Below are 24,307 nucleotides of genomic sequence, written 5' to 3' on the forward strand. Positions count from 1 at the left end.
GAAATGGATAAATAGATTGTTATGACTGATAAAAAATAATTTACAATTCACAGAACAGGCGCAAGGGCTGCGTGGAGTAACAACCGGGAATTGAAATAGGAATGATGTGCTTCTGACTTTAGAAAGAGGACAGGACTTCCATTTGGCTTTGGAGATCTGCCCTCGTGGAGGTGAGACCAAACCGCCTCCAAGGTTGGGAAGCAAGTGTTACTTCCCCCAAGGCGAAATGAAGAGAAGGACAGAGGATAGATCAAAAAGGTCTAGCCGTCTCCCCGGTATAAAAGGGTCGGCTACATTTAAGGAGGTCAGCGCGACCAGACTTCCGTGGCTGAGCCACATTGGGAGACAGGAACAGTGAAAGAGAGAATGAAATAAACATGCAAAGACACGGTGTACAGAGAGGAAGACTGGCAGAGATGAAAGCAGATAGTTAGTATAGTACAGGGTTCCCTTGGCTCTCGGAGAGGCACCTTCACTGAGGCAAGACCGAACCGATCGGCCTCCAAGGCTGAGAATCAACCGTTAGAGTGATAGAGAATGGGAAAACAGAAGAGTGTAAGGATAGATTTGGCCCCCTCTGGCACTCGGGAACCTTCCTGTTAAAGTAAGAGGCTGGTACGGCCAACCTCCGAGGTTAGGAAGCAAGCTTCACGCCCCCAAAGAGGACTCCCGATTTCCCATAACTGCACCACCAATGCAAAGAAGAAGGGTTTGTGAAGAAAATAGATACAATTAGAGGTTCATTTGTGACAATTTCCTCTCGGCAGCGAGGACCCCAAAAGAGGATCCCCGGAAACTTCTGGTTGTCTTGGCGGAGAGATGGTCTCCAGTCTTGGCATACTAGCAATATCATGATGGGTTGGATTTTTTTATGCTAGTCTAGAGAGAGGAGACGACTATGCAAATGGAAAAAATAAGAAATGTCCCAGGAGCGAAGAAATTCCCATTTTGAAATGATTTGATTGATCTGGAAGTTTTGAATAAATGAGTGGACACGTTCCAGTTTATTGTCATTTACAGAAATGCAGACATATGGAATGGGAATGAGCGTCACTGCAATAGCTGCATGTATGAAGAAAAATTGCAGAGTTTGCTGAATAAGTACGGTTGATGTTAACTTTGGCTGCTTAGATAATATTGCGTCAATCTGAGGAGAGCCATTGAAGCGGAAAAGCATATAGATTTAAAAAAAAAAAATTGGCAAACTAACCCTTACAAAAGTTCCCCATGGTAAAAGCTTAACATGTGCAACAAGGTGTAGCAGACTATTAAATTAAAGTCCCCAAAAGGGAAACAATTATGAAATTCACCAACATTTGTAAGTTCTTGATTTATGACTGGGGGTGTTATTCTTGGGAAAAGAGAGACAGCTAGGGAATGAAACTGAAAACTAATTGATTTGCGACAGCATGCGCGTAGCTTGCTTTACGGCTTCAGTTGGGAGCTTGCTGCTACTAAAGGAGACTGCTGCTGAAGGAGGAGGGAGAGAATATTGTTGCATGAAGTTGCCTTATGAATAAATAATTCTGGAGCCTAAATGGCTAGGACGAGCACGGTGGAGTCAGCAGGATCAAGGCGGCAGGTACAGAGGAGGCAAGGGGAGAAGGGTCAACAGCAGGGTTGGATGGAGGAGAAGCAACAGGGAGGACAGACTCCCTTGGGAACCTTTTGCTGGATTTTATTTATTTATTTATTTTAAGTTGACTGATGTCCAGCAAGAGGAAAAATGCAGTCACCATCAGCTTCCAAAGAAAAAAGCATAGTGGTTAAGTAGTCTTTTTAAAACTAAACTGATCAAGGGAAATGAAAAATAGGGGAAAAGAAATTAGGGGACAAACATTTCCCATACTAAAAGCACAAGGTGTAGTAAAGCATAGAAGCATGGCAAAACTTAAAAACAAGCCATGGCAAACCAACCCCTATAAAAGTTTCTCACAGCAAAAGCACAGAAATGTGCAATAATGCAAAGTGGAAGCCTGGTAATGCATAGGGAAGCAGAGACAGCAGAACATGGAAATTAAAAGTAATGGTCTGCAGAGCTGCAAATGAAAAAGCAACATAGAGAATAAGGGCACATTCCAGAGTTTAAATAGGGTAGATATTTTGGTGGGACATAAAGGGGGTGGAGCCATAGCTCCTGCCTGTCAAATCATATAAAATGATTACAAAATCACAAATTAAAATAAAAAAAAACACAAAAAACATGTTCATTCCCATGTGCAGGGCCTGAGGCAGCTATATTAGGTCAGAGCTCAATGTCATGGTCACCAACTCATTTACCAAGCAGTGTTTATACAGCCCTACAAATATGAAGTTAGTACCTTAAATAATACTTTTACTTGGTACAATGAAGTGTTACATTAAAAAGCTGTGCAGCTGAGAAACAGAGAAGCTGATACAGCAAGAAATTGAGAGTTACTTACAGCTGCTCCAGGGACACCAAACCTTTAAATGCCTGCTTATCTACTGCATGGATTTCATTCTTGTACAGGTAGCTGCAATACAAAACAACAAGGTTATCATAGATCTGCTTTTATTTTCTGAGACAAATATTATAAAGTGTACTTTCTAAGTTCAATACGTTTGGAGTTGTTACCATTTACAGTAAAAATTGCATTTTCAACTCAATTATGTTATGATGCACAACTGGTCAACAAAACAGATATATTAATTCTGTTAGTTTACTGTTAACAGGCAAATTCCAAAACTATAGTACAAAGTCTCTTATAAAAACACTGAAATCCCATCACCATTCTGGATGGGTGCAGCAGTGTGCATGTGATAACCATAATTCAAGGTTTTGAATTGAGGAGTTGTTTGAATACAAGGGAGGACAACACAGCACAGTGCAGTTTTCTGGACTCTGCACAAAAAGTAAGGTTACTTATGGCTCCTCCTTTTTTTTAAACATTGGATGATATTAACATTAAACTTACAGGTATTTCAGATTGTCCAGGTCATCAAACGCTTTTCCAGGAATCCTCTTAATGTGGTTATTGTTCAATAACCTGTAAGCAAATTAATGCAAACAACATAAATTATGTATGCGTCACCAACAGACTCCTATACTATATCACAAAGTAAACAGTAACAACTTAACGTACATAGCTTGATGATGTTTTCTGATATGGTCCTTTCTCTGTAAAGACTACTCTAGAAAAGCAATGCAAGGTACACTATATACTGTGTCTATAGAAAGCCTACACCACCACGACCCTGCTTAGATCAGGCCATCCCTCCAAACTGGATGATCCAGCAAGAAGGAGACTGATCAGAGAGGCTACCAAGAGGCCAGTGGCAACTTTGCAGGAGTTACAAGATTTTATGGCCATGACTGGTCAAAGTGTGCATGTGACAACAATATCCCAATTACTCCACAAATCTGGTCTTTATGGTAGGGTGGCAAGAAGGAAGCCATTACTCAAGAAAGCCCACCTTGAATCCCGTTTGAAGTATGCAAAAAAACACTCAGGAGATTCTGTAGCATTGTGGCAAAAAGTTTTGTGGTCTGACGAAACTAAAATGGAACTTTTTCGCCTAAATGCAAAGTGTTATGATTGGCGTAAACCCAACACAGCGCATCACCCAAAGAAAACCATCCCTATTGTGAAGCAAGGTGGTGGCAGCATCATGTTATGGGGATGTTTCTCATTGGCAGGGACTGGGGCACTGTGGCAAAGTGGCTAGTGGAGGGGAACAGGTATAGCGGTGATGCGATGCAGGAGTGACAGGCAGACAACATTTCCAGTGAAAAGGTGCTTTTATTTATAATCCAGGTCTGGTGACCTTTAAATAATAAATCCCCGGCTATACACAACAATGTGTAAAGCACGGGGATAGCAATAATAGGACACAGTCCCGAACAAAACGAACACACGGTCACCAGTCCTGGGTGAGTGCAGACGTGCTTGTGGTGGGTGAAGACACTGTATTTTGTGACGGTTCCGTGCAGTGGTGATCCGGATTGTGCTGACCCTGGTCGACAGCTCCGGATAGGTGAGTTAACTGTCTGGTGGTGAAAAACGCAGACAATTACAAACAAACACAACACGTAATTCTTCTTTACAACGAGAGCTCCTCTCTCGATCCTTCTCTCGATCCTTCTCTCTCCAAGCGTTAACCCAAACGAAGGAGAAGATCAGCGTTACCCTGGCCCCTATATGTAATCCTGCATGATATCGAGATAAACGGTTGCAGCTGCCTTATTACTTGCAGCTGCCTCTCGTTTACCTCTCAAATCAATACGGTCTTACAACAGAGTCGCGCTTCCCTCCAGGCTGACCCACTTCCCTGACCCGGAAACGAACTGTCAGGCCAGCCCTTCCAGATACTTCTCCTCCCGTTCTTTAGCGCCCTCACAGGTTGGGAGGAAGATTCATCACCAGAACTCATCTTTCCGTCACATATCCCACCGCTCAGAGTGGAGCCGAAGGAACACTCAGCTAAATCTACCTTCCCCATTACTCCCCCCTCCCGGGAAAAATAATCCGCATTTTGGTGGTCTTTCCCCGCACGGTGTACCATGTGATACATGAAGGGCTGCAATGCCAGATACCACCGAGTTATTCGGGCATTGCTGTCCTTCATTGTGCTTAACCACTTGAGTGGGGCGTGGTCTGTGACCAGATCGAATGAGTGTCCCAGCAGGTAGTATCGTAAAGAGTGAGTAGCCCATTTAATGGCCAAACACTCTTTTTCGACTACGGAGTAGTTGCGTTCCCGAGGTAACATTTTTTTACTGAGGTATAATATCGGGTGTTCTACTCCAGCTACTTTTTGGGACAAGACTGCACCCAAACCTACCTCCGATGCGTCGGTGTGGAGGATGAATCTCTTGGTGAAATCCGGTGTGATAAGAGTGGGGGCCTGGCAAAGTGTACGCTTAATAGTATCAAACGCTCCCTGACACTCAGCTGACCATTTAATTAAATTTGGAGCACTCTTTTTGGTGAGGTCGACTAACGGGTTAACCACTGTGGCGTACTCGGGGATGAAGCGGCGGTAATAACCGGCTAAGCCCAGTAGTGACCTCACCTGAGTCTTGGTTTTGGGGATCGCTGCATCAACCAAAGCCTGGATTTTGGTGACTACAGGTCTCACCCTTCCATTCCCCATTAAAAATCCCAAATATTGAGTCTCTGTTTTGGCAAACGCACATTTCCTCAAGTTAGCTGTCAGCCGGGCTGCCCTTAGAGACTGAAGAACGGCTGCAACCCTAGCCAAATGCTCTCGCCAGGTGGAGCTGTATATCACCACGTCATCAATATACGCTGCTGCATATTCATGATGTGGGCGTAAAACCTGGTCCATCAGTCTCTGAAAGGCAGCGGGCGCACCATGTAGCCCAAACGGCATGGTTTTAAAGTGGAACAGCCCTTCTGGTGTTGAAAATGCGGTTTTCTCTCTGGAGCTGCGGGTTAAAGGGATTTGCCAGAGTGGAAATAAACCTCGCTTTTCCCAGTCTGTCTAAAAGTTCGTCGACCCGAGGCATAGGATATGCATCGAACTTAGCAATAGCGTTCACCTTTCTGAAATCCACACAGAAGCGGTTGGTGCCGTCTTTCTTAGCCATTATGACGATCGGACTGCACCACTCACTCCTGGAAGGCTCAATCACCCCAAGCTCGAGCATATCCCATACCTCTTTGCGAACGCCACTTCGTCGACTTTCCGGGATCCGGTACGGTCTCTCTCGCACTGTGACACCTGGTGGAGAGATAATGTCATATTCAACTAAGTTTGTCCTGCCGGGCACGTCAGAAAAAACATCGCTGAACTCCTCAATAAGCTTACGCAGCTCTCTTTGCTGATCCGGAACCAATTGTTCCCCCATAGAAATCGCTCTTGTGCTCGGGGTCTCTGGACAGGGACCTAAATCATCCTCCATATTGCCTGGGGCTATAAATAAGACCTCCCTTGCCTGCCAGGGCTTTAACAAATTGACATGATAAATTTCACGTTCATTTCGGCGATCGGGCTGTCTAATTTCATAATTTACTTTCCCTATAGCCCGAATCACCTCATACGGCCCCTGCCATTTAGCACACAGTTTCGATTCAGATGAGGGAAGTAGCAGCATTACCTTGTCCCCTGGTCGAAAGGTTCGAATCCGTGCATTTTTGTTGTAATGCTGCTGTTGTCGGTGCTGAGCCGATCTGAGGTTGTCTTGGGCCAAACGACCGACCAAATCCAGCCGATCTCGTAGTAGGAGCACATACTTCACTACATTTTTAGACGAGCCTTTGTGCTCCTCCCACCCCTCTCTCAGCAGGTCGAGAATGCCGCGAGGCTGCCGGCCGTACAGGAGCTCAAAGGGGGAGAACCCCGTTGAACTCTGCGGCACTTCTCTCACCGCAAAAAGGAGGTAGGGAAGAAGCGATGCCCAATGTTTCTGCTCCTGTGTTACAAATCGCCTCAGCATCGACTTTAAGGTCTGATTAAAACATTCAACCAAACCGTCCGATTGTGGATGATAAACGGACGTCCTGATGGGACGTATTTTTAATATTTTGTACACCTGCTGTAACGTATTGGACAAAAAATTGGTTCCGTGATCAGTCAAAATCTCCTTGGGGATCCCTACTCTAGCCATAATCTGCGCTAACTCGGTGGCTATTGCAGCTGCACTAGTGGACCTCAATGGAACTGCCTCTGGGTATCGCGTTGCATAATCCACCACTACTAATATATGCGTATACCCAGAGTCAGAAGGTAGCAACGGGCCCATTATGTCCATTGCAATGCGCTCAAACGGAGTGGAAATAATCAGCAGTGGGATCAAAGGAGCGGGGCGCACTCGACCTGGCGCTACTCGCTGGCAGTCTGGGCATGTGGCTACATATTTCGACACATCAGTATGAAGACCGAGCCAATAGAATCGAGCCAATATTCGCTCCCTCGTCTTCTCGGCTCCGAGGTGCCCCGCAAAAGGGATATCATGCGCCAGCCTCATGACCTCGGTCCGACAAGACAGGGGAACCAATAATTGTGTTACAGGCTGTCCTGTGCCCGCGGCTAGGTTTACCCTATATAGTAATTGCCCCTTTATACTGAAATGTGGATATACTAGCGGCCCAGCGCCATCAACATCCTTACCTTCAATGGACCGGACCTGCCCCCAAGCGTGCACCAGTGACGGGTCGTTCTTTTGGCCCCACACTAGGTCCGCGCTTGAGTACCACGGGTCCGGTATATTGAGAGGGGCTGGAATAACCTCTGCCCTAGTCGGCCCAGTAACCTCGCTCTCTCGGTCACACTGCGTTCCCACTCCCTTCGACTGGCGTTTGTTACCATTACAGCACTCTCCCACCAGACCCCAGCCTTGTCTCAAAGACGCTCCCTCCCATTTCGCCGTCCGTCTCTCCTTATTTGTTTTTCTAGGACGGAACAGAGGGGAAAACATTTCAGGATGAAAAGGAAACACATCACCAATCCGTTCCTTTTTCCCTTTTTCTGCCACGTTTACGTGTGTGGCTGAGACTGCCATTATTTGCACCAATTCTTTGAATTTTGGCCAGTCTCGGCCCAGAATAACTGGGTGCGGCAACCTTTCCGCCACCCCGACTACAAGGTGACGTTTTATCGGTCCTACCGATAAATATACTTTTAGGGTGGGGTATGCCGCCGTGTCTCCATGGATACAGGAGATGGCCACCTGACCTTGTGGCCGCCACGACATACCGCCCAAGAGAGCTGTCCTGATCAAGGTTTGCTCACACCCTGTGTCCACTAACGCGTGGGTTTTCACATTCCCTAAAACCACGTCAATCAGACAGGGCCCCTCCCAACCGTTTTCCCCCTGCTTACCCGTTCCAGGTGTCCAGTTGCATGCAGCCACGTCACACTCCATAGCAGCGGGGCATGACCTGGCCCTATGTCCTGGCTGGTTACACCTAAAACAGAGTGGAGGGACAGAGGGGGCATAGGTTAAATATCTGTCCCGCTGCTGGTAGGGCAACGGGGCAGGGGCAACACCTCTACCCCAGCTGGGGGCCATCCTTGGTCTCCATGGGGGGGAGGCAAGGGGGCCCAACGGGGTCGGCGGTCTGGGAGGTCTGGGTGCCGGGACCGAGGGTGATGGTGTTGGAGGAGAGGGAGGGAGAGGTTGGTTCCTGAGCAGGGCAGGGGCTGACAGGATCCCGACCCGGGCTGACGTCAAAGAGTCCTCAAAATCTTCGGCCAATTTGACCGCCTCCTCCAGGGTGTCAGGGTTGTGGCGCCGTACCCACGCCTGAGTTTCGGCGCCGACCACATGGCAGAATTGTTCCACCACAATGGCTTCCCCCATTTGTTGAGCGGTCTTCTTCTCTGGGGTCAGCCAATGGACCATGTGGTCGCACAACCGCTGTGCCACCACCCTGGGGCGTGTCTCCGGGGCTCTCCGGTACTCGCGGAACCGCGTCCGGTGGGTCTCCGCGGTGATGTTGAGACGACGGAGGATAGCCTGCTTGACTAGGTCATAGTCAGTGGCGTACTGGTCGCTCAGGGCTTGGTAAGCTGCCTGCGCTTCCCCGACCAGGCAAGGTCCTAGCTGGCTTGCCCAGAACTCCCGAGGCCATCCCGCCGCGGTTGCCAGCCGCTCGAACGCCACCAAAAATGCCTCCGGATCATCCTCCGCCGTCATTTTCATGGCCCGTGCCTTCGGGGCCGACATCAATGATGTTCCGGTAGGGGTCGCTCCTGCAGCAACGATCAGCCCTACCCGTTCAATGAGCGCCGTATAGCGCTCCTCCCTCCGTCTCTCCTCTGCATCCCGTCTGGTCTCCAGTGCCTGCAGCAGCTCCGCCAGCGCGTTGCGGTCCATAATCCCACTTCTGACACCACGTGTGGCAAAGTGGCTAGTGGAGGGGAACAGGTATAGCGGTGATGCGATGCAGGAGTGACAGGCAGACAACAGTTTCCAGTGAAAAGGTGCTTTTATTTATAATCCAGGTCTGGTGACCGTTAAATAATAAATCCCCGGCTATACACAACAATGTGTAAAGCACGGGGATAGCAATAATAGGACACAGTCCCGAACAAAACGAACACACGGTCACCAGTCCTGGGTGAGTGCAGACGTGCTTGTGGTGGGTGAAGACACTGTATTTTGTGACGGTTCCGTGCAGTGGTGATCCGGATTGTGCTGACCCTGGTCGACAGCTCCGGATAGGTGAGTTAACTGTCTGGTGGTGAAAAACGCAGACAATTACAAACAAACACAACACGTAATTCCTCTTTACAACGAGAGCTCCTCTCTCGATCCTTCTCTCTCCAAGCGTTAACCCAAACGAAGGAGAAGATCAGCGTTACCCTGGCCCCTATATGTAATCCTGCATGATATCGAGATAAACGGTTGCAGCTGCCTTATTACTTGCAGCTGCCTCTCGTTTACCTCTCAAATCAATACGGTCTTACAACAGAGTCGCGCTTCCCTCCAGGCTGACCCACTTCCCTGACCCGGAAACGAACTGTCAGGCCAGCCCTTCCAGATACTTCTCCTCCCGTTCTTTAGCGCCCTCACAGGTTGGGAGGAAGATTCATCACCAGAACTCATCTTTCCGTCACAGGCACTTGTCAGGATAGAAGGGAAAATGAATGGAGCAAAGTACAGAGAAGTCCTTGATGAAAACCTGCTGCCCTCTGTAAGAAATCTGAAACTGGGATGGAAGTTCACCTTTCAGCATGACAACGGCCCAAAGCACACAGCCAAAGCTACACTGGAGTGGCTAACGAACAAAAAGGTAAATGTCCTTGAGTGGTCCAGTCAGAGCCCCGGCCTAATTCCATTAAAAAATTTGTGGCATGACTTTAAGATTGCTGTCCATCAATGCTACCCAAGGAATTTGACAGAGTTGGAACAGTTTTGTAAAGAAGAATGGTCAAATATTGCCAAATCTAGGTGTGCAAAGTTGGTAGAGACCTATCCCAACAGACTCACAGCTGTAATTGCTGCCAAAGGTGCTTCCACCAAGTATTAACTCAGGGGGGTGTAGAGGGCAGGTGTACCTCTGGAATACAGCATGATAGTGAGGAGCAGGGAGCTGGGTCACACTTTATTTTCATAGAAAAGGTTGCATTCTAGAATATTTTGATATTCAACTGTTCATTGTACGGATAGCACTTTTGTTTCCTATTTTGCAGCCAAGTAAGATCAGTTATCTATGCCTGAACAGCATTTTCTTCACCTATGCCTATTTCTATTTTACTCCATAAACCTTAATTTAGATTATCTAATAACCCGGTGTTCCTAGGTTCAGTACTGTTGGCCAATCTGTGCCTAACCAGCCACCTCCTCTTAAAAATAACTTTAAAATGAGTGACTCAGAAAATACTCCAATCAGGCAGTCAAGGGTATCGTTAAGCAGCGTCAGGTTTGCAAATACGTACAAGTTCCCCTTAAATGTACTTCCAAAACACAGAAAAACTACACATCTGATAATGTGAATGTTCACATGGACAACAATAAAATGAGGCTTGGAAATGATTTTGCCATGTAAATGCAGTATTTGGATTTCCTGAATTGATTGTGTGGTGTTACGGCATGTAAATGTTGTGAATGTTGCTCTGATTTAGAATCTCCCCAGTATGATACTATTGCTAAATGCAGAGTACCAATACAAAGCCCCAGTATTGTATTATATTTTCAATCATTGAAACTCACAAGGTGTTCAGGTTCTTCAGTTTTTTAAACGCTCCAGGTGTGATTTCTCTTATTCTGTTGAATCGGAGGTCTCTGCAAAAAAATACAAATACAAAGTTTTATTTCAAACTGTTCACAGCATTGCAACAAAAGGAGCATTGTTAACTTCATTTTATGGATGTGACACAGTGTCTTTTTTTTAAATTAAGAAGTACCAGATGCCCTCAAAGGAGGTAATCCAAATTTGATTAGAATTACAGTACAATGCATGGATGCTAGCCTAAACCCCTTTTTTTTTTTAACAAAGCACTAGAATCCAGTGATAACCAGAGCCAGCTATTAAATGTGATTCTTTTTTTTCTGAATAAATTAAATAAGCTGCACTTCATCAGTCCTGCCACCAGGTGGAACAAGGGAACAAAACATCCATTAGACAAAACAGCAGGAAGAGCGGAGTACAGTCGTTAGTCAGTGTTGCTAAACTGCACATGGTCTGGAGTTGGGGACGCGTTTAATGCGTCTGTTGGTCAGATCGGGGGGGGGAGGTACCGGAAACTACCAAAATGTCAGCATGTATAAAGTTAAACTGAATTCCCAAACACATTGTTTTTTTTTTATTTTTTTTATGTGCAACTGAAAATTAACGATCATTAAGCAGCGTTTCTGCTGGGTCCTAGTGGAGACTACTATACTGACCAATGAATATACAAACACATTACTGAAAAATGAAGATTTTAGTACTGCTGCAATGTCATTGAAAAAGTGAGGGTATGTGTGCTCCAAGTACATTCTACCAATGAATGTAGACATTTTTGCTAATATTCTTATTCCCCAGTATTGTAAATGACTAGTCTGACTTCCATTCTCTATATCCCAGATCCCTTTTTTTAACTTCCATGTGGCCATGTAAGATTAATGTTTACCCACAACTATGCAATCTACAATGCTAAAAATAACAATGATTTTAAACTACTGATGGAAGAAATCTCTAACAAAAGCTAATTTCCCAAAATATAAATAATAAAGTAAGAATAATAACTTATTTTTTGATCGCCTTGCCTCCGTAAATATGAGCTTTAAATTGACATCAACTGTATACTAAATACTGATATAATTGCAGACAACATATTTCCTTTTATATAACTCAAAGTAGTTCACAGTAAAATAATAATAATGATAAAAAGTGTATTGATACCTGAGAGTAGCTGTTATTTACTTCATGCTAATATTGGACTCTGCTTTCAACAAGACAAAATGAGACGGTAGTGTGGGGGGACCAACCAAGATGTAGCTTTATTGTAATACATGAGCCTTCAGCGCTTTTCCTCCATCAGGTAATGTGGAATTCATTTTGGCCTGATGTTGATGGCTAAAGTGTAATGCTGGCTTCAGGGATCAGCCTATTTGTGGCCTCCCTGGTGCCTCACCATGGCAACCGTCTGGAATTGGCTGGGTGGGGCACTTTGCAGGGGTCATCAGATAGGCACCTCCTACACTTAGTGTTTCATCAACTAGCCCAAAACACCTCAGGAAGCCTAGCGTCCTAGCACCATTCCCCTCTAGCCCCTACCCAACCCATCCCAGTTTACTAACTTTAGCTTTCCATTCCTTTTTATTGATGTTAACTTCACCTACCTTTTGAGGTCCCCAATCGGTTTCTTTCCTCAACCACAGCCAGTTGCTACATCTCACTGAGAAGCAGGGTCATGGAGTGCGCGACTAATCCCTGATAACCTCTACTAGATAAACCTTGGTTTTCCACCCCTGCTGTTCCATCTCAGCCGTTAACTCAACATAATGGAGTTTCTTCCTCCCTATGGCACTGTTAGCTCCACCAGGAGAACAAGGCGTGCTGAGACTGACCACAGGGCAATGTCAGGTCTCGAATGGGAAAATAAGGCACTGGCCAACATCTGCTTGTATTCTCCAATCTCACACAGCCTCCAATTGTCCCAGGCAAATCACAATTCTAATAATCTTTCCTGTTGGTTGCTCTCCTGGATGGAGGAATGTTGTTCTCCATGTGCCAACTATTGCTGATACTGGAGACGAGCTGTTGATCGTATGACGCCGTTCTTCCAGTGCTAATGCCAAGCATTGCAGCACCTGATCATGATGCCAGGTGAAGCGACCATGCCTCAGAGCCACCTTACATGTGCTTTAGGGTAGCCGGTGAGGAACACCAAGAACAGGGTTCTCCCCAACCCACACGTTCAAGTCTATGTAGTATTGGAAGAACATCATATGTGGTCCTGATCAGGAAGCTGATCCTTCTCTTTTCCATTGTCCACAGGTCTCGCCAGTCAACCTTATGCTGTTCCACAATCTCCCATTTCATCCATTCTCCCTGCTTAGCCTTAGACACTGCCTTGACATACCTCAGCCACTCCTGCAGAAGTAAGCTTCTTGAAAATATATGGTACATGCATGTTGCCCAGTGTTATTTTTTTATTTTTTTTATTTACAGAGACATACAAAACTATAAATGCAGAACCTAAAGCTAAATATTTCTGATTAAATTATATTTTGTTAATTTAAATAATTGAATTCAACTTCTTACATCAACATGATCATATTTACTTGAAATGGTAAGGTTTTGTTGGCATATACCTGGACACAGATTACTGTCAGGAAAGGATCTTAATATTTTAGAGACAGAATTTTTTCATGTGAAAACACAATTGTACCAAAGTTGGAAAACGTGTAATTATTAGGAGAAAATCAGTAGTTAGTACACACATTTATTATGATACTCTGCTAATTCTCTTGTTGTTTCTGGGGTTCCACAGGCCTCTGTTGTTGGTCCTTTACTTTTTAATTTGTATTTGCTACCGCTGGGTAATGTGATCAGACGACACGGTTTTAATTTCCACTCTTATGCCGACGACACCCAGATTCATTTTAAAATGAGTTCAGATGATGTAAACATAAACTCCAGACTATCAACTTGCTAACTGTAGTGAAGTCTGCTTATTATCATTTAATGAATATATCTCAAGTTTGTTTGTGTCTTTCAGAATCTGACGTAGAAATTTTAATTCATGTGTTTGTTTCATCCCGCCTGGACCACTGTAACGCCCTATTGGCTGGTCTACCTTGGAAATCTATCAATCACTTACAGCAGGTTCAGAATATAGCTCCATGAATTCTGACAGGTACAAAAAGATTTGAACACATTAAACCTGTTTTTGCCTGCTTGCACTGCCTTCTGGTGAAGTACAGAGTTATTTTAAAAATGTTATTAATGACATTTAAGGCTGTCTCTGGAAATGGCCCTGCTTACATTAATGATATGCTTTTACCTTCTGTCTCTTGATGCCAGTTGAGATTTGCTGATGCTGGGCTTCTGGTGGCTGCAGTGATAAAGCGGAGCTCTTGTGACGAAAGAGCCTTCAGTCATTATGCACCTGTATTATGGAACAATCTTCCAACTGAAATCTGTAAAGCTGACTCCATAAATACATTTAAATCAAAGCTTAAAACACATCTTTATGCAACAGCCTTTTTGAAGATTGGAACGGCCTATTTTAGAATTCTGTTAATATTTATTTATTTATTCCCATTTGTGTTTGGATGTTTTTTTTTTATATGTTATTGCATATCATATATTATTGTATAGTATATTTATTTGTAACGTGAAGTGCTTTGGGATGCCTTTGCATGGAAGGTGCTACACAAAATACATTTGATTGACTGATTGATTGATGGTATCCTAAATTGTTTTCCGAACAAAAAGCTAAATTATGTTTATGTAGTACTTCTGGTCATTTTCAGATCAATATTTTTTTTCTTTATGTCTGATCATTTGTAGAAAAGTTAGGTTACAGTGATCTTAAAATTTCACACATAAATTCTATAAAAACATCACGTATAATAAGTTCATGCGTGCCTGTGACGGAAAGATGAGTTCTGGTGATGAATCTTCCTCCCGACCTGTGAGGGCGCTAAAGAACGGGAGGAGAAGTATCTGGAAGGGCTGGCCTGACAGTTCGTTTCCGGGTCAGGGAAGTGGATCAGCCTGGAGGGAAGCGCGACTGTGTTGTAAGACCGTATTGATTTGAAAGGTAAACGAGAGGCAGCTGCAAGTAATAAGGCAGCTGCAACCGTTTATCTCGATATCATGCAGGATTACATATAGGGGCCAGGGTAACGCTGATCTTCTCCTTCGTTTGGGTTAACGTTAGGAGAGAAGGACTGAGAGAGGAGCTCTCAGAATATTTGTGAAGAGTGTTGTACGTGCTGTGTGTTATTTTCTGTCTGTCTGTAATTGTCTGTCTTTGTCGCACTAATAGACAGTTAACGCACATCTCCGGAGCTGTCGAAAGGAGAGCACTATCCGGAGCACCACTGCACTGAGCACCTGCACGTTTTCGATCACCCAGGACTGGTGACCGTACCGTTGTTTTTGTTCGGGACTGTGCTCTTGTTTTCATTATCCCCGTGCTTTACACATTATTGTGTATTGCCGGGGATTTATTATTTTTGACGGTCGCCAGACCTGGAAAAGAGCAATAAAGCACTTATTCACTGAATCACTGTTGTCTGTTCATCACTCCTGCAACGCATCACCACGACATCTGTTCCCCTTACCAACCACTTTGCCACAGTGTCCTAAAAAGTTAAACCTTTACACTGAATCTTCCACTCCTTAAGACACACTCCCTCACAGTAGTAAACTGATTTATGAACAGGGATATGACAATAAAAATTGTCCTTTTACATTTTGCATTTTCAAAATATATTTCAAGAGATTAAATATGTATACCTTTCCACAAAACCACCTACACATAGTATAAACTGGAAGGTACAGAGTTTGGAGACATCCCCAGTACACACTTGTAAACAGTTCTTTGAAAATGTTCAACAATTCAATGATAAAATATTATTATATGGCAAGAATTCCACATCTTTCAAAAAAGTTAGTGTTTATATGTCAAAGATTAACAAGTACAATATGTCAGTGACATACCTCCCCTGCCACAGACTGAAATACAAAAATGAAAGCTATCAGTATAGCAAACAAACAACTATCCTATATAACTATTGCAGCTGACAGAGAAACCCAGGTGCTTTGGTATCCCTAATGAGGATTCTAAAATATAAGCTAGTTCATGTGTACACAAGTTTAGCTGTTGCCAACAGCAACATTTTATTTAAAATGATTAGGAAGTGCAATTTCAGTCTGCACTAGTCTCGATCCTTAAGGAAACTATTCATGTATATGCAAAAATGTACAAATCTAATTAATACTGGTATAAGTAGTAGAGGTACAATGAATTGCACTTTCTTTGCCTTCTCAGTCCTGTTATTAAAAGCCCGATGCTGTATGTACTACATGTTAAAACATAAGGTATTAGTTAAGTATATATTTGTATTTGACCATTAAATTTGTTTTTGACATGATGCATTTATTTATATATTTTTATCATGAGGGTACTAGCAGTGCTACTGATACCTCTGAATACAAATAACAAGGTCCATAGCATGGCTTTGGCAACAGAAGAAGGGACAATTTGATTGTTTTCTATTCTTTGACGTTCGACAGTTGTTTGTCGACTTTCTAGGCTGTCAGGAAAGACATGAGCTGAAATGTTTGCACGACTTTCATTCCAGTGCTGGTGTTATATAAACCCTAAATCCCATAAACACAATCTGGACCAGATTTTACAGTGGTGGTGTGTGCACCATTTGTTCTGCAGTTTACTGGCATCTAGTTGTAAGAAGCTGTATCACAATTTCTTGCAAGCCAGGCTCTTTAAATTCAAGGTGATACAGTAAAAAGTGGGGAAAAAAAGCATTTACCAGTTAATCTAAAAGTCTTACACTTTTTTTATATGGATTGTGAACGTAGATTTATTTCTGGCCTCCAGCCCAATACCGGGGAACCACAGTGCTTAGAAAACCACGTTATAATTAACAGTTTTCCAGATTTCCTGTGCAGACTCATCCTTGGATGTCTATCCTTCCCCTGAAGTTGACTGTCTTTTCCTATAGCTCACCCATGAAATCCTTCTGTACACTTTATCCATGAATTTCTGCAGTCATTCACTGACTTCTCTTTAGAGAATAGCCCATGGTAAAACTATTAAAAAAAAGAAAAGTAGACTAGTAGTTATAACAATGACAAATATCCTGTGTTTAACCTGAATCCAATGTGTCATTTAAATTGTACGGTTGTACTGTCAGACAGAATTCCATGAGACACAAGATACTTTAAAGAAAAGTAACATGAGTAAACATTAGTTTTTAGTAAATGTATTACTACGGTTTTGTAATCTAATCAGCATTCACTTTTTCCTTAAGTGTCTTTCTTACTTATTATTATTATTATTATTATTATTATACAACCACCACCAATGGGAAACTTGTGTATTTCAGAAACAAAAAAGGCATAAACAAACCTGTTAGTTAGGCAAGATTACACCACACTGGCTCTTAGCTGTACACTTGGATTTTCTAGTTTTTTTTTTTTTTTTACATTTGGTAATTAGTTTTGGGGGTCTTGCATTAATTGGAGACATAGTTCAAAGGGCAAGGTTCCTTTTCAACAGATGCAACGTCAAAAGAGCAGACATTCCTTCTACAAACATTGGTGGGTCATGTCTGTACCTACTCTGTGAATAAATAGAGGACTTCAGTTCCAAAGACCAGAGAGTTTTTTTTTTGGAGAGATAGCAAATGAACAGAACCATCGTCAAAACTGTCTCTTAATGACTTTTGGCAGGAGACTTGCCAAACCTTTAGTTGCACAGACTTTTCAAATCCAAGTAAATTTACGAGAGCTATATTTATCATGTTCTGGAAACACTTTGTAGATGTTCCTAACTACACATTCCGAAAGCAGAGTTGGCAGCTGTCCAGTATAAAGGTGCTCGAAGCACTTAACATCTTTTTGGGGCATTATTTAACCTGAAAACTATTTTGCTTGGTTTTCTTATTTTTAAAAATGCAACTGTGAAGACCACTTACAATCTAAATCCTATGTATGCTATTTAAATAACAATTTAAACCTTTTTTTTCCTTTAATTGTAGCAAAAATACATCATGTCTGTCAATAACATTTTTTACTTCTGCTTTATATTTTAGTGCAATAAACTGTCTTAAAAATAAACACTACGCTACCTTGGGTGGTGAACCTAATCAAGAAAACTAGTGTTTGAACCAGTGAGTCTGTATGTTCAAAATATGCAAGTATTTAGATCCAAGTTCTTCTCTTTACTAACCATTGAAACTTTTTAGTTGACATTAACTTGCTTTGACAAATAAATCTAATATTGCCAATGCAAAGTCTGTAGTTTATTTCTTTAACCCTTTAAAACAAGACTACAATTTATGCATTTTTCTTCTGTGAATTAATTGATTTGCACTTTTCTTAAAGTAATATTTTTAGCAAAACACAAAATATATATTTTTGTTTTCTTTATAAACACAGTATGTGTCATTAATGTTTAAAAATATTTTGCCAAAAAATAAGCAAAAATAAACTGTCTTGAATCCAAAAATGGCTCATGTCTTAGATCCTGGGGTGTTTGGAAATATAATGTGCAAAAAATTGGCAAATAATTCTCATTCTTTACTATTGAATGTCTTCACCTTCAATAATATTGCGTCTCAGTTGAGGCAAAAGTGGCAATGAACAACTGAAGCAGAGGAGGTTCCTGAGCTAGAGGAGGTCGCTAGAGTGGAGACTGGCAACTCAGAGCAGGTGTGGGCGTGGCTGAAGCAGCAGGAGAGCCGAGCGCTACAGCTGTTGCCACTGATGAGGAAGTAATGGCTGCTGGTTCCAAGCAAGTGATTCTGTGCATCCAGGTGATCAGATACTGTAGAAACTGAGGTGGAAGAGGTTGAATGAGTTACACTATTGAAAATATAAAGCTTCTTGAGCTTGGGGAGCTGAGGTTGACAGAAAGATTTGCGGATGGAAATCTTCAGCAGCATTGTCACATGGAGGAGAAGCATGGAGATTTCTTTGAGAGTTTTTTTTGGTGGAGTATTTGTTGAAGGAAGACAGACAGAAGGACAGAAAAAATCTGTTAGGTAAAAATGAAAGCTGCCTCGGCTGAGTAGTCATTTTAACTCTTTTAACGTACCGGTATGCTCGCTGCTCTCTGGTACCCTGGGAGTACCAACGTACCAGTACACTCTGCAACTTTAATATTGTAACACCAGGTTTCTGCAACACCTTTTATTGCTCTCTTGAGCCCCTGCCAGATATTGAATGAATTACATACAATATACCCAATCACAAAAATGTCAAGTGTTTGTAAAATGTGGAAAACCGCTCAGTGAGAAAGAAGTATTAGTAATAATACTAAATTCAGATTCTGATTTAAATCCAAATACATACAATTCTTCTACTGAATTGGATGTCAGCGAGTGTGTCAGTAATTAACACACTGTGTGGACATGTGAGCAGCAAAACCTGACACATTGACCTGTTCTCTAACTACCACGTGAAGTGATAATGCTGTAATCTCAGAAAGAAAAAAAGGTCATTATTGTACTATATAATTATTCCCTGGTTGTGGTGCATTTCTTCACTGGCGGATATAGTGGAGACAAATGTACTTACTGTATGTCCTTCTGTGCGTATGTTCAAACATAAGCAGTTTTTCAAATAATTAGGGAAACTGTTCTTCAATTGCAAAGAACCCAATGCATAACTGAAATGAAATAAAATTAACTGGTCAAAACTGATTTATGACCAGGGATAGGTATAAAGCAGGAAGTAATGTGTTGTGTTAAGTGACACTAATATAGTTAGAAACACTTATTTTTGTTGTTAAAAAATTGACCCCCACTTTTATTCCAAGATCTTAAGATCACCCTTGCGGAAATACTGGCCTTCTTCCTTAGAGTTAATGATTGCATGTGGGCCATGTAGTTCCTTATTATTACTCTGATTCAGTGCTTTGGAAGAACATTTTGTTCTGGCAACCTTTTCCCTGCAGCAACAAGAACAATCGTTATCAATTTATTGGCAGTACACTAAAGATATACTGAAGATATTGTTCCAACATATTGTATTCACTGTATATTAGGAGTGACAGTGCTGAACAAAAATGTGACTCTAAACCTACTGGGCCTACTCACCAACCATTGCGACAAGTTCTGAACTGTTTTATTCATTTTAGCACTACTGGTTTTTCTAGACTACTGCCACCTATATACTTACCATACATATTGCCAAACTGCCTCTGCTTGGGCGCATAGAGAAAGCTTGTTGTGTTTACATCGAGGAGGAGAGCATCCACTCCATGGAGGGAACTACTATACGAAACCCTTCCACACCAAGACGGTGCTCGTGAAGGCACTGCCCAGCCGAGGCCATTTGATAAGGCTGCTTGAAGAGGCCGGAGTTGCCGTGAGGATGCTGGAACTCCGGGAGCCCATTAGTAGGTCGTTCAGGGGATGCTGATCCCAAATTGTAGAGAGGGTTTGCTCAGAGTAATAGATTCCTGGAGCGGGACGCTCCTTTTAGTGGGACTAGCACTCGCCATTGTGTGTCAAACTTTTATTTTTAGCTTTGTTTCCTTTTGCTTTCTTTATTTACTCTTTGCTGCCGACGTGTTCTAATTTTGATACTATTAAGTCAATTACAAAATACATAATATCTCAGCTGTCCAACCAGCAATATTGCTTTTTTTTTTCATTGAGTCATAGCCATGACGACAGTGAATGCCTACATGTAATTGGTTTAGGGATGGGGTTGGTGGGACATATATATTTTTTTAACTACAAGGATGATTAAGTAGCGTCCACCATTACAGCCAAGCTCAATGGGGTATTCATACATTTGAAACGTCTGTATCTCCCCCTCTACACGCCCTAAAGTGCTGATCTATAACTCAACCGAAAGCTAAGAATTGGGAATAATTAATTTTTATTTTTTTAGGTTTTATTTTAAAAAAATACTTCCGGAATGCTGTGTGTGTGTGTGTGTGTGTGTTTAATTGCGTGCAGGGCAGGAGATGGCTATTGATTAAAAAAACTAAGTTACTGTACAGCTATCTGAGATCCCCCTTTTTTTTTACTGTTATTTTAATTATATATTAATTTAATGTCCTCTTTTGAAAATGTTTCTCCGGACGGAGGCAGAACTAATGTAAACAAGTTACACGCATCTGATACCTAAATAACAGATGTAACTTCAATATTTTAATTATTATTAGTGTACTTTCCCAATGTTTTCTTCGTTTCCGATGGATAATTATTTAGATGTAGTTATTACTTTTATTATCATTTACCTAATTTTAATTGGTAGCACTTTTTTGTCATTTGTTTTGTCTTTTTTTTTTTACCAATACAGTAGCATACCGTATTCGCAAGTTTTTTCTTTTTGATTAATAATAAATCACTGGTCACTTACAAGGGCTTGAGTAGTGTAGTATAAAAAGGGTTTGATTTGAGGAATGGGGGTGCTTGTGTAACAATGAATTAGAGGCATAAAGCTGGACAGCTTGACAAGACGTACGACGTAAAACTTTCACGTCTCACCGGGTCAGCGCTAAGCGGCTAATGAGAATGAGAGGCAGAACAAATAAGGATGAAGCTCTCAGTCCACGTCGTTAGCCAGGCGGCATCTCTTAGCTGCTGGTCGAACAAGGAGAATGAGAAGACAAACATAAAAGACACTCTCGATGAGAGACATAAAAGAGAAAGGGATAGATCTGTCACTACTCAGTGCAGCATCCTCAGGCAGTGTAGCTGACAGCTGGGCAGCATGGAGTGTTAGGATAAAGTGTCTATAGCCGGCTAATAATGAGCCCTGCCACGAAATTCCAAGAAGATGGAGGAGGGAAGGGTGAATCGGCAGAACTTTGAAGGCATCTGTAATATCCGCCTTCGAAAGCCAGGCTCCGTGACCAGCGATTTTTATGAACTTGATAGCGTCTGTGAGTGTGACATAATGAAGAGAGAATTGATCCAGCGGAATTAAGAGAATTGACAGTGCTGGTGGATTGTCCTATGGAAGCGGAGAGGTCTATGATTAGACGTTTCTTTCCGGATATTTTTCTAGTGACAATGCCAATTCGATTAATCCTAAATACTGGGAATGGAGGGGCCGGGAAAGGGCCGACCACAAAACTTTTTTCCAGCTTGGCTCTGATAAGAGAGGTGACTGCTTCCGGGTCTGAAACAGCTGAACGGAGATTGAGGTAGAAAGGGAAGAAGGGATACTAGATACCTGATGGAGAAGCCGAGAAGGAGGCCGTTGATGAGGTATGACACAAATTGCTTATCAGGATGAAGGCAGAGTGCTTCAGTTAAGGCAGGAATGTTCACAGGAGAAGAGGCGGTCAGGGCTGAATGTCATTTGCCACGCTTTGAAGGGCAAATGGATTTAGAATGCACGTCACTGCAAAAAGAACAAACGTGAAGGTAACGGCAGGTATTGTTATTGCAAGTAGCGTCATTGAAATTATCACAAATTTGAAGGCGACTGAGCCTGTCGGTAGAAGAAGAGGTGTCTGAGGCATGGATAGGACAGGCGGAAGATGTGGCCCTACTGAAACTGGAAGAGGTCTTTGGAAACCATGAAGAAAAGGTAGTTCTGGCAGTGGCGGCTTTCGGACAAAGGTGAGTAGAATGACTTGTTGAAGCCCGAACCCCACAAGCGTAGGCTCTCAATCCCCTGAAAATCCTGAGAAACAGATCTATGTCTGGTTTTGCCCGGTTAACAACAACGTTGTCTGTTCCCAGGACGGCAGTTGCTTTTGCAGAAAAAACTCTTGTGATAGTCAAAAAAACTTTCCTCCGGGGAAGAAATGAAGTTGGTTGCCATGCTAGCGGGTCATCCTGGACTCCCGAGCTTAATAGCTGTCACAGCTTTTTTTTTTTTTTTTTTTAACGACAAATATATAATAAACATGGATTGAAAAACACAGGTTTAAACAAATGAGTCGTCGAAGCGTCAGAGTATACCACGCGTCTGAGATGTATCCAAAAACAAACACAGACAAAGGGTTGAAGCAGTCCTGAGTGTATAAATAACAAAGAAGGAGATTGACAAGTGAACTGCCCCCAACCCCCCCCCACCAAAGTAGTTTGCATGGCTAATCCTGCCCCCCACGAGTGCTGCCAGGGAGGCTGGAGAAGCTGAATACAGCTATAAAATATAATCATAAGTTAATTGAAACAAACACGGTAAATTAAAGGGAAACAATTACATTTTAAAAGAAGGAAATCTTTTTTGCATTATGGGCAGGTTATACATGGTACACTCAATAGCAGTCAAATGGTTAATACAGTGTACTGGTTAAACTCTGTCTGACAAGATATCTTAATTTCTTGACTTAACCATCAAAGAATGTCCCTTTCCAGACATCTTCAATTCACACAAATGATTTCATTTAAAACTGTTTCTTTTCTGAGTGTACCCAGCTTTCTCCTTGGAGATTTCAGTTGAGGCCCTTCCTTGGCCACAAGCCAGAGCAGATGTGGGGTACATTTTTTTTTTTTCTTTTTTTTTTACAAGGCTGCATGTAATCAGGAATCCTTTCTATCCCTACTGAAACCAGAGAGCTTCTCTGGAAGACTTACTTAAAGAGCTGAGCACTGCTGAAACGTGTACTAATCCATGACCAAGACAGTCACATTATTGCTAAAATGTGTTCACAGTGTTATGGTTACCCTACATGACAGTAAATTGAAATTGCAAGTTCGGTGACGTTCAAATATTACACCATCAAGTTTGGCCAATTTCAAAACCACCACCCCAAACCCACCAGTCCCACTCAGGCATTCCTTGCAAAAGCAGATAGCTGCAAATTACTTTCCAACTGTTTATACAAACGAAACCAGTGCCAAGACAAAATGCCAGCATCAGCACACCCAGTTCAGTGTGAACAAATACATTCTGTAATGCTGATCATGACCATGACTATAAAAACCCCACTATGGAGAATAGCGTATCTTATAAAAAGACAAAGTCCAACTACAATTAAAAAAAAAAAAAAAAAAAACTTGGTTTAAGAAAACCACATGAATGTGTTCTCTGAACACATTACAATATGTAAAAATATAAATCTGTACAGTTGGCCTACACAGAATACAGTACAGCAGTAAAATCAAATTAATAGCTAGAGAATTTTATTTTCACTTTAGTCTATAGCCTACCGTTAACACAAAATAAATCATGCTGCTGAATTGTACACATTACTGTACAATGCAAACATCATAAAGTATTATAAATTGAAACTGAACGCTCTTATCAAATGTAATTGTTTACCATAACCTACTACACTTTGTACACAACCTAACACACAGTTAACACAAAATAGATAGCGTTGCCGCATTGACACGTTATGATACTATACAGTATCTTACATACTGCACACACTTTATACAAAAAAATCATTTTTAAACTTCCATAGAACATTTTACAGTGTACCTGTGGTTTACAACTACAACACACACTTTTGAAAGACTTGTTTTCTGTTGGTATGAATCAGACTTTCTTTTCTTTGCAAAAGCAATTAAATACTTCTGTCACAGAGTTAATTAAAACCCTTGAGCCTGACGAGGTGTGGAGAATACATAAAATAAATACTGTTGTTCAGGTAGGCTCCTTGTCTAATCTGTTGTTGCAAATACCCACTGACTGTGACTACAGAACAGAGGAGTGGAAAGTGGCAGTCATGGAGGCAAGTCCATATTATGTTAGAGACATTACAGTGGGCCATG

The 24,307-nt window shown here is 42.2% G+C and overlaps 1 protein-coding gene across 1 annotated transcript in view; it reads right to left on the bottom strand.

The window, feature by feature from the left end:
- The window catches only part of LOC121313430 (peroxidasin homolog), a 108,176-nt gene that overhangs the window by 51,395 nt on the left and 32,474 nt on the right, over positions 1-24,307 (bottom strand). Inside the window, exons 2-4 of the mRNA XM_041245955.1 lie at positions 10,643-10,714; positions 2,937-3,008; positions 2,424-2,495 (exon numbers count right to left, since the gene is read on the bottom strand). Coding sequence (XP_041101889.1) covers positions 2,424-2,495; positions 2,937-3,008; positions 10,643-10,714 — 216 coding nt within the window. The remainder of the gene's footprint in view (positions 1-2,423; positions 2,496-2,936; positions 3,009-10,642; positions 10,715-24,307) is intronic.

Source organism: Polyodon spathula, chromosome 3 (genome assembly GCF_017654505.1).
Source record: "Polyodon spathula isolate WHYD16114869_AA chromosome 3, ASM1765450v1, whole genome shotgun sequence".
Lineage (NCBI taxonomy): Eukaryota > Metazoa > Chordata > Actinopteri > Acipenseriformes > Polyodontidae > Polyodon > Polyodon spathula.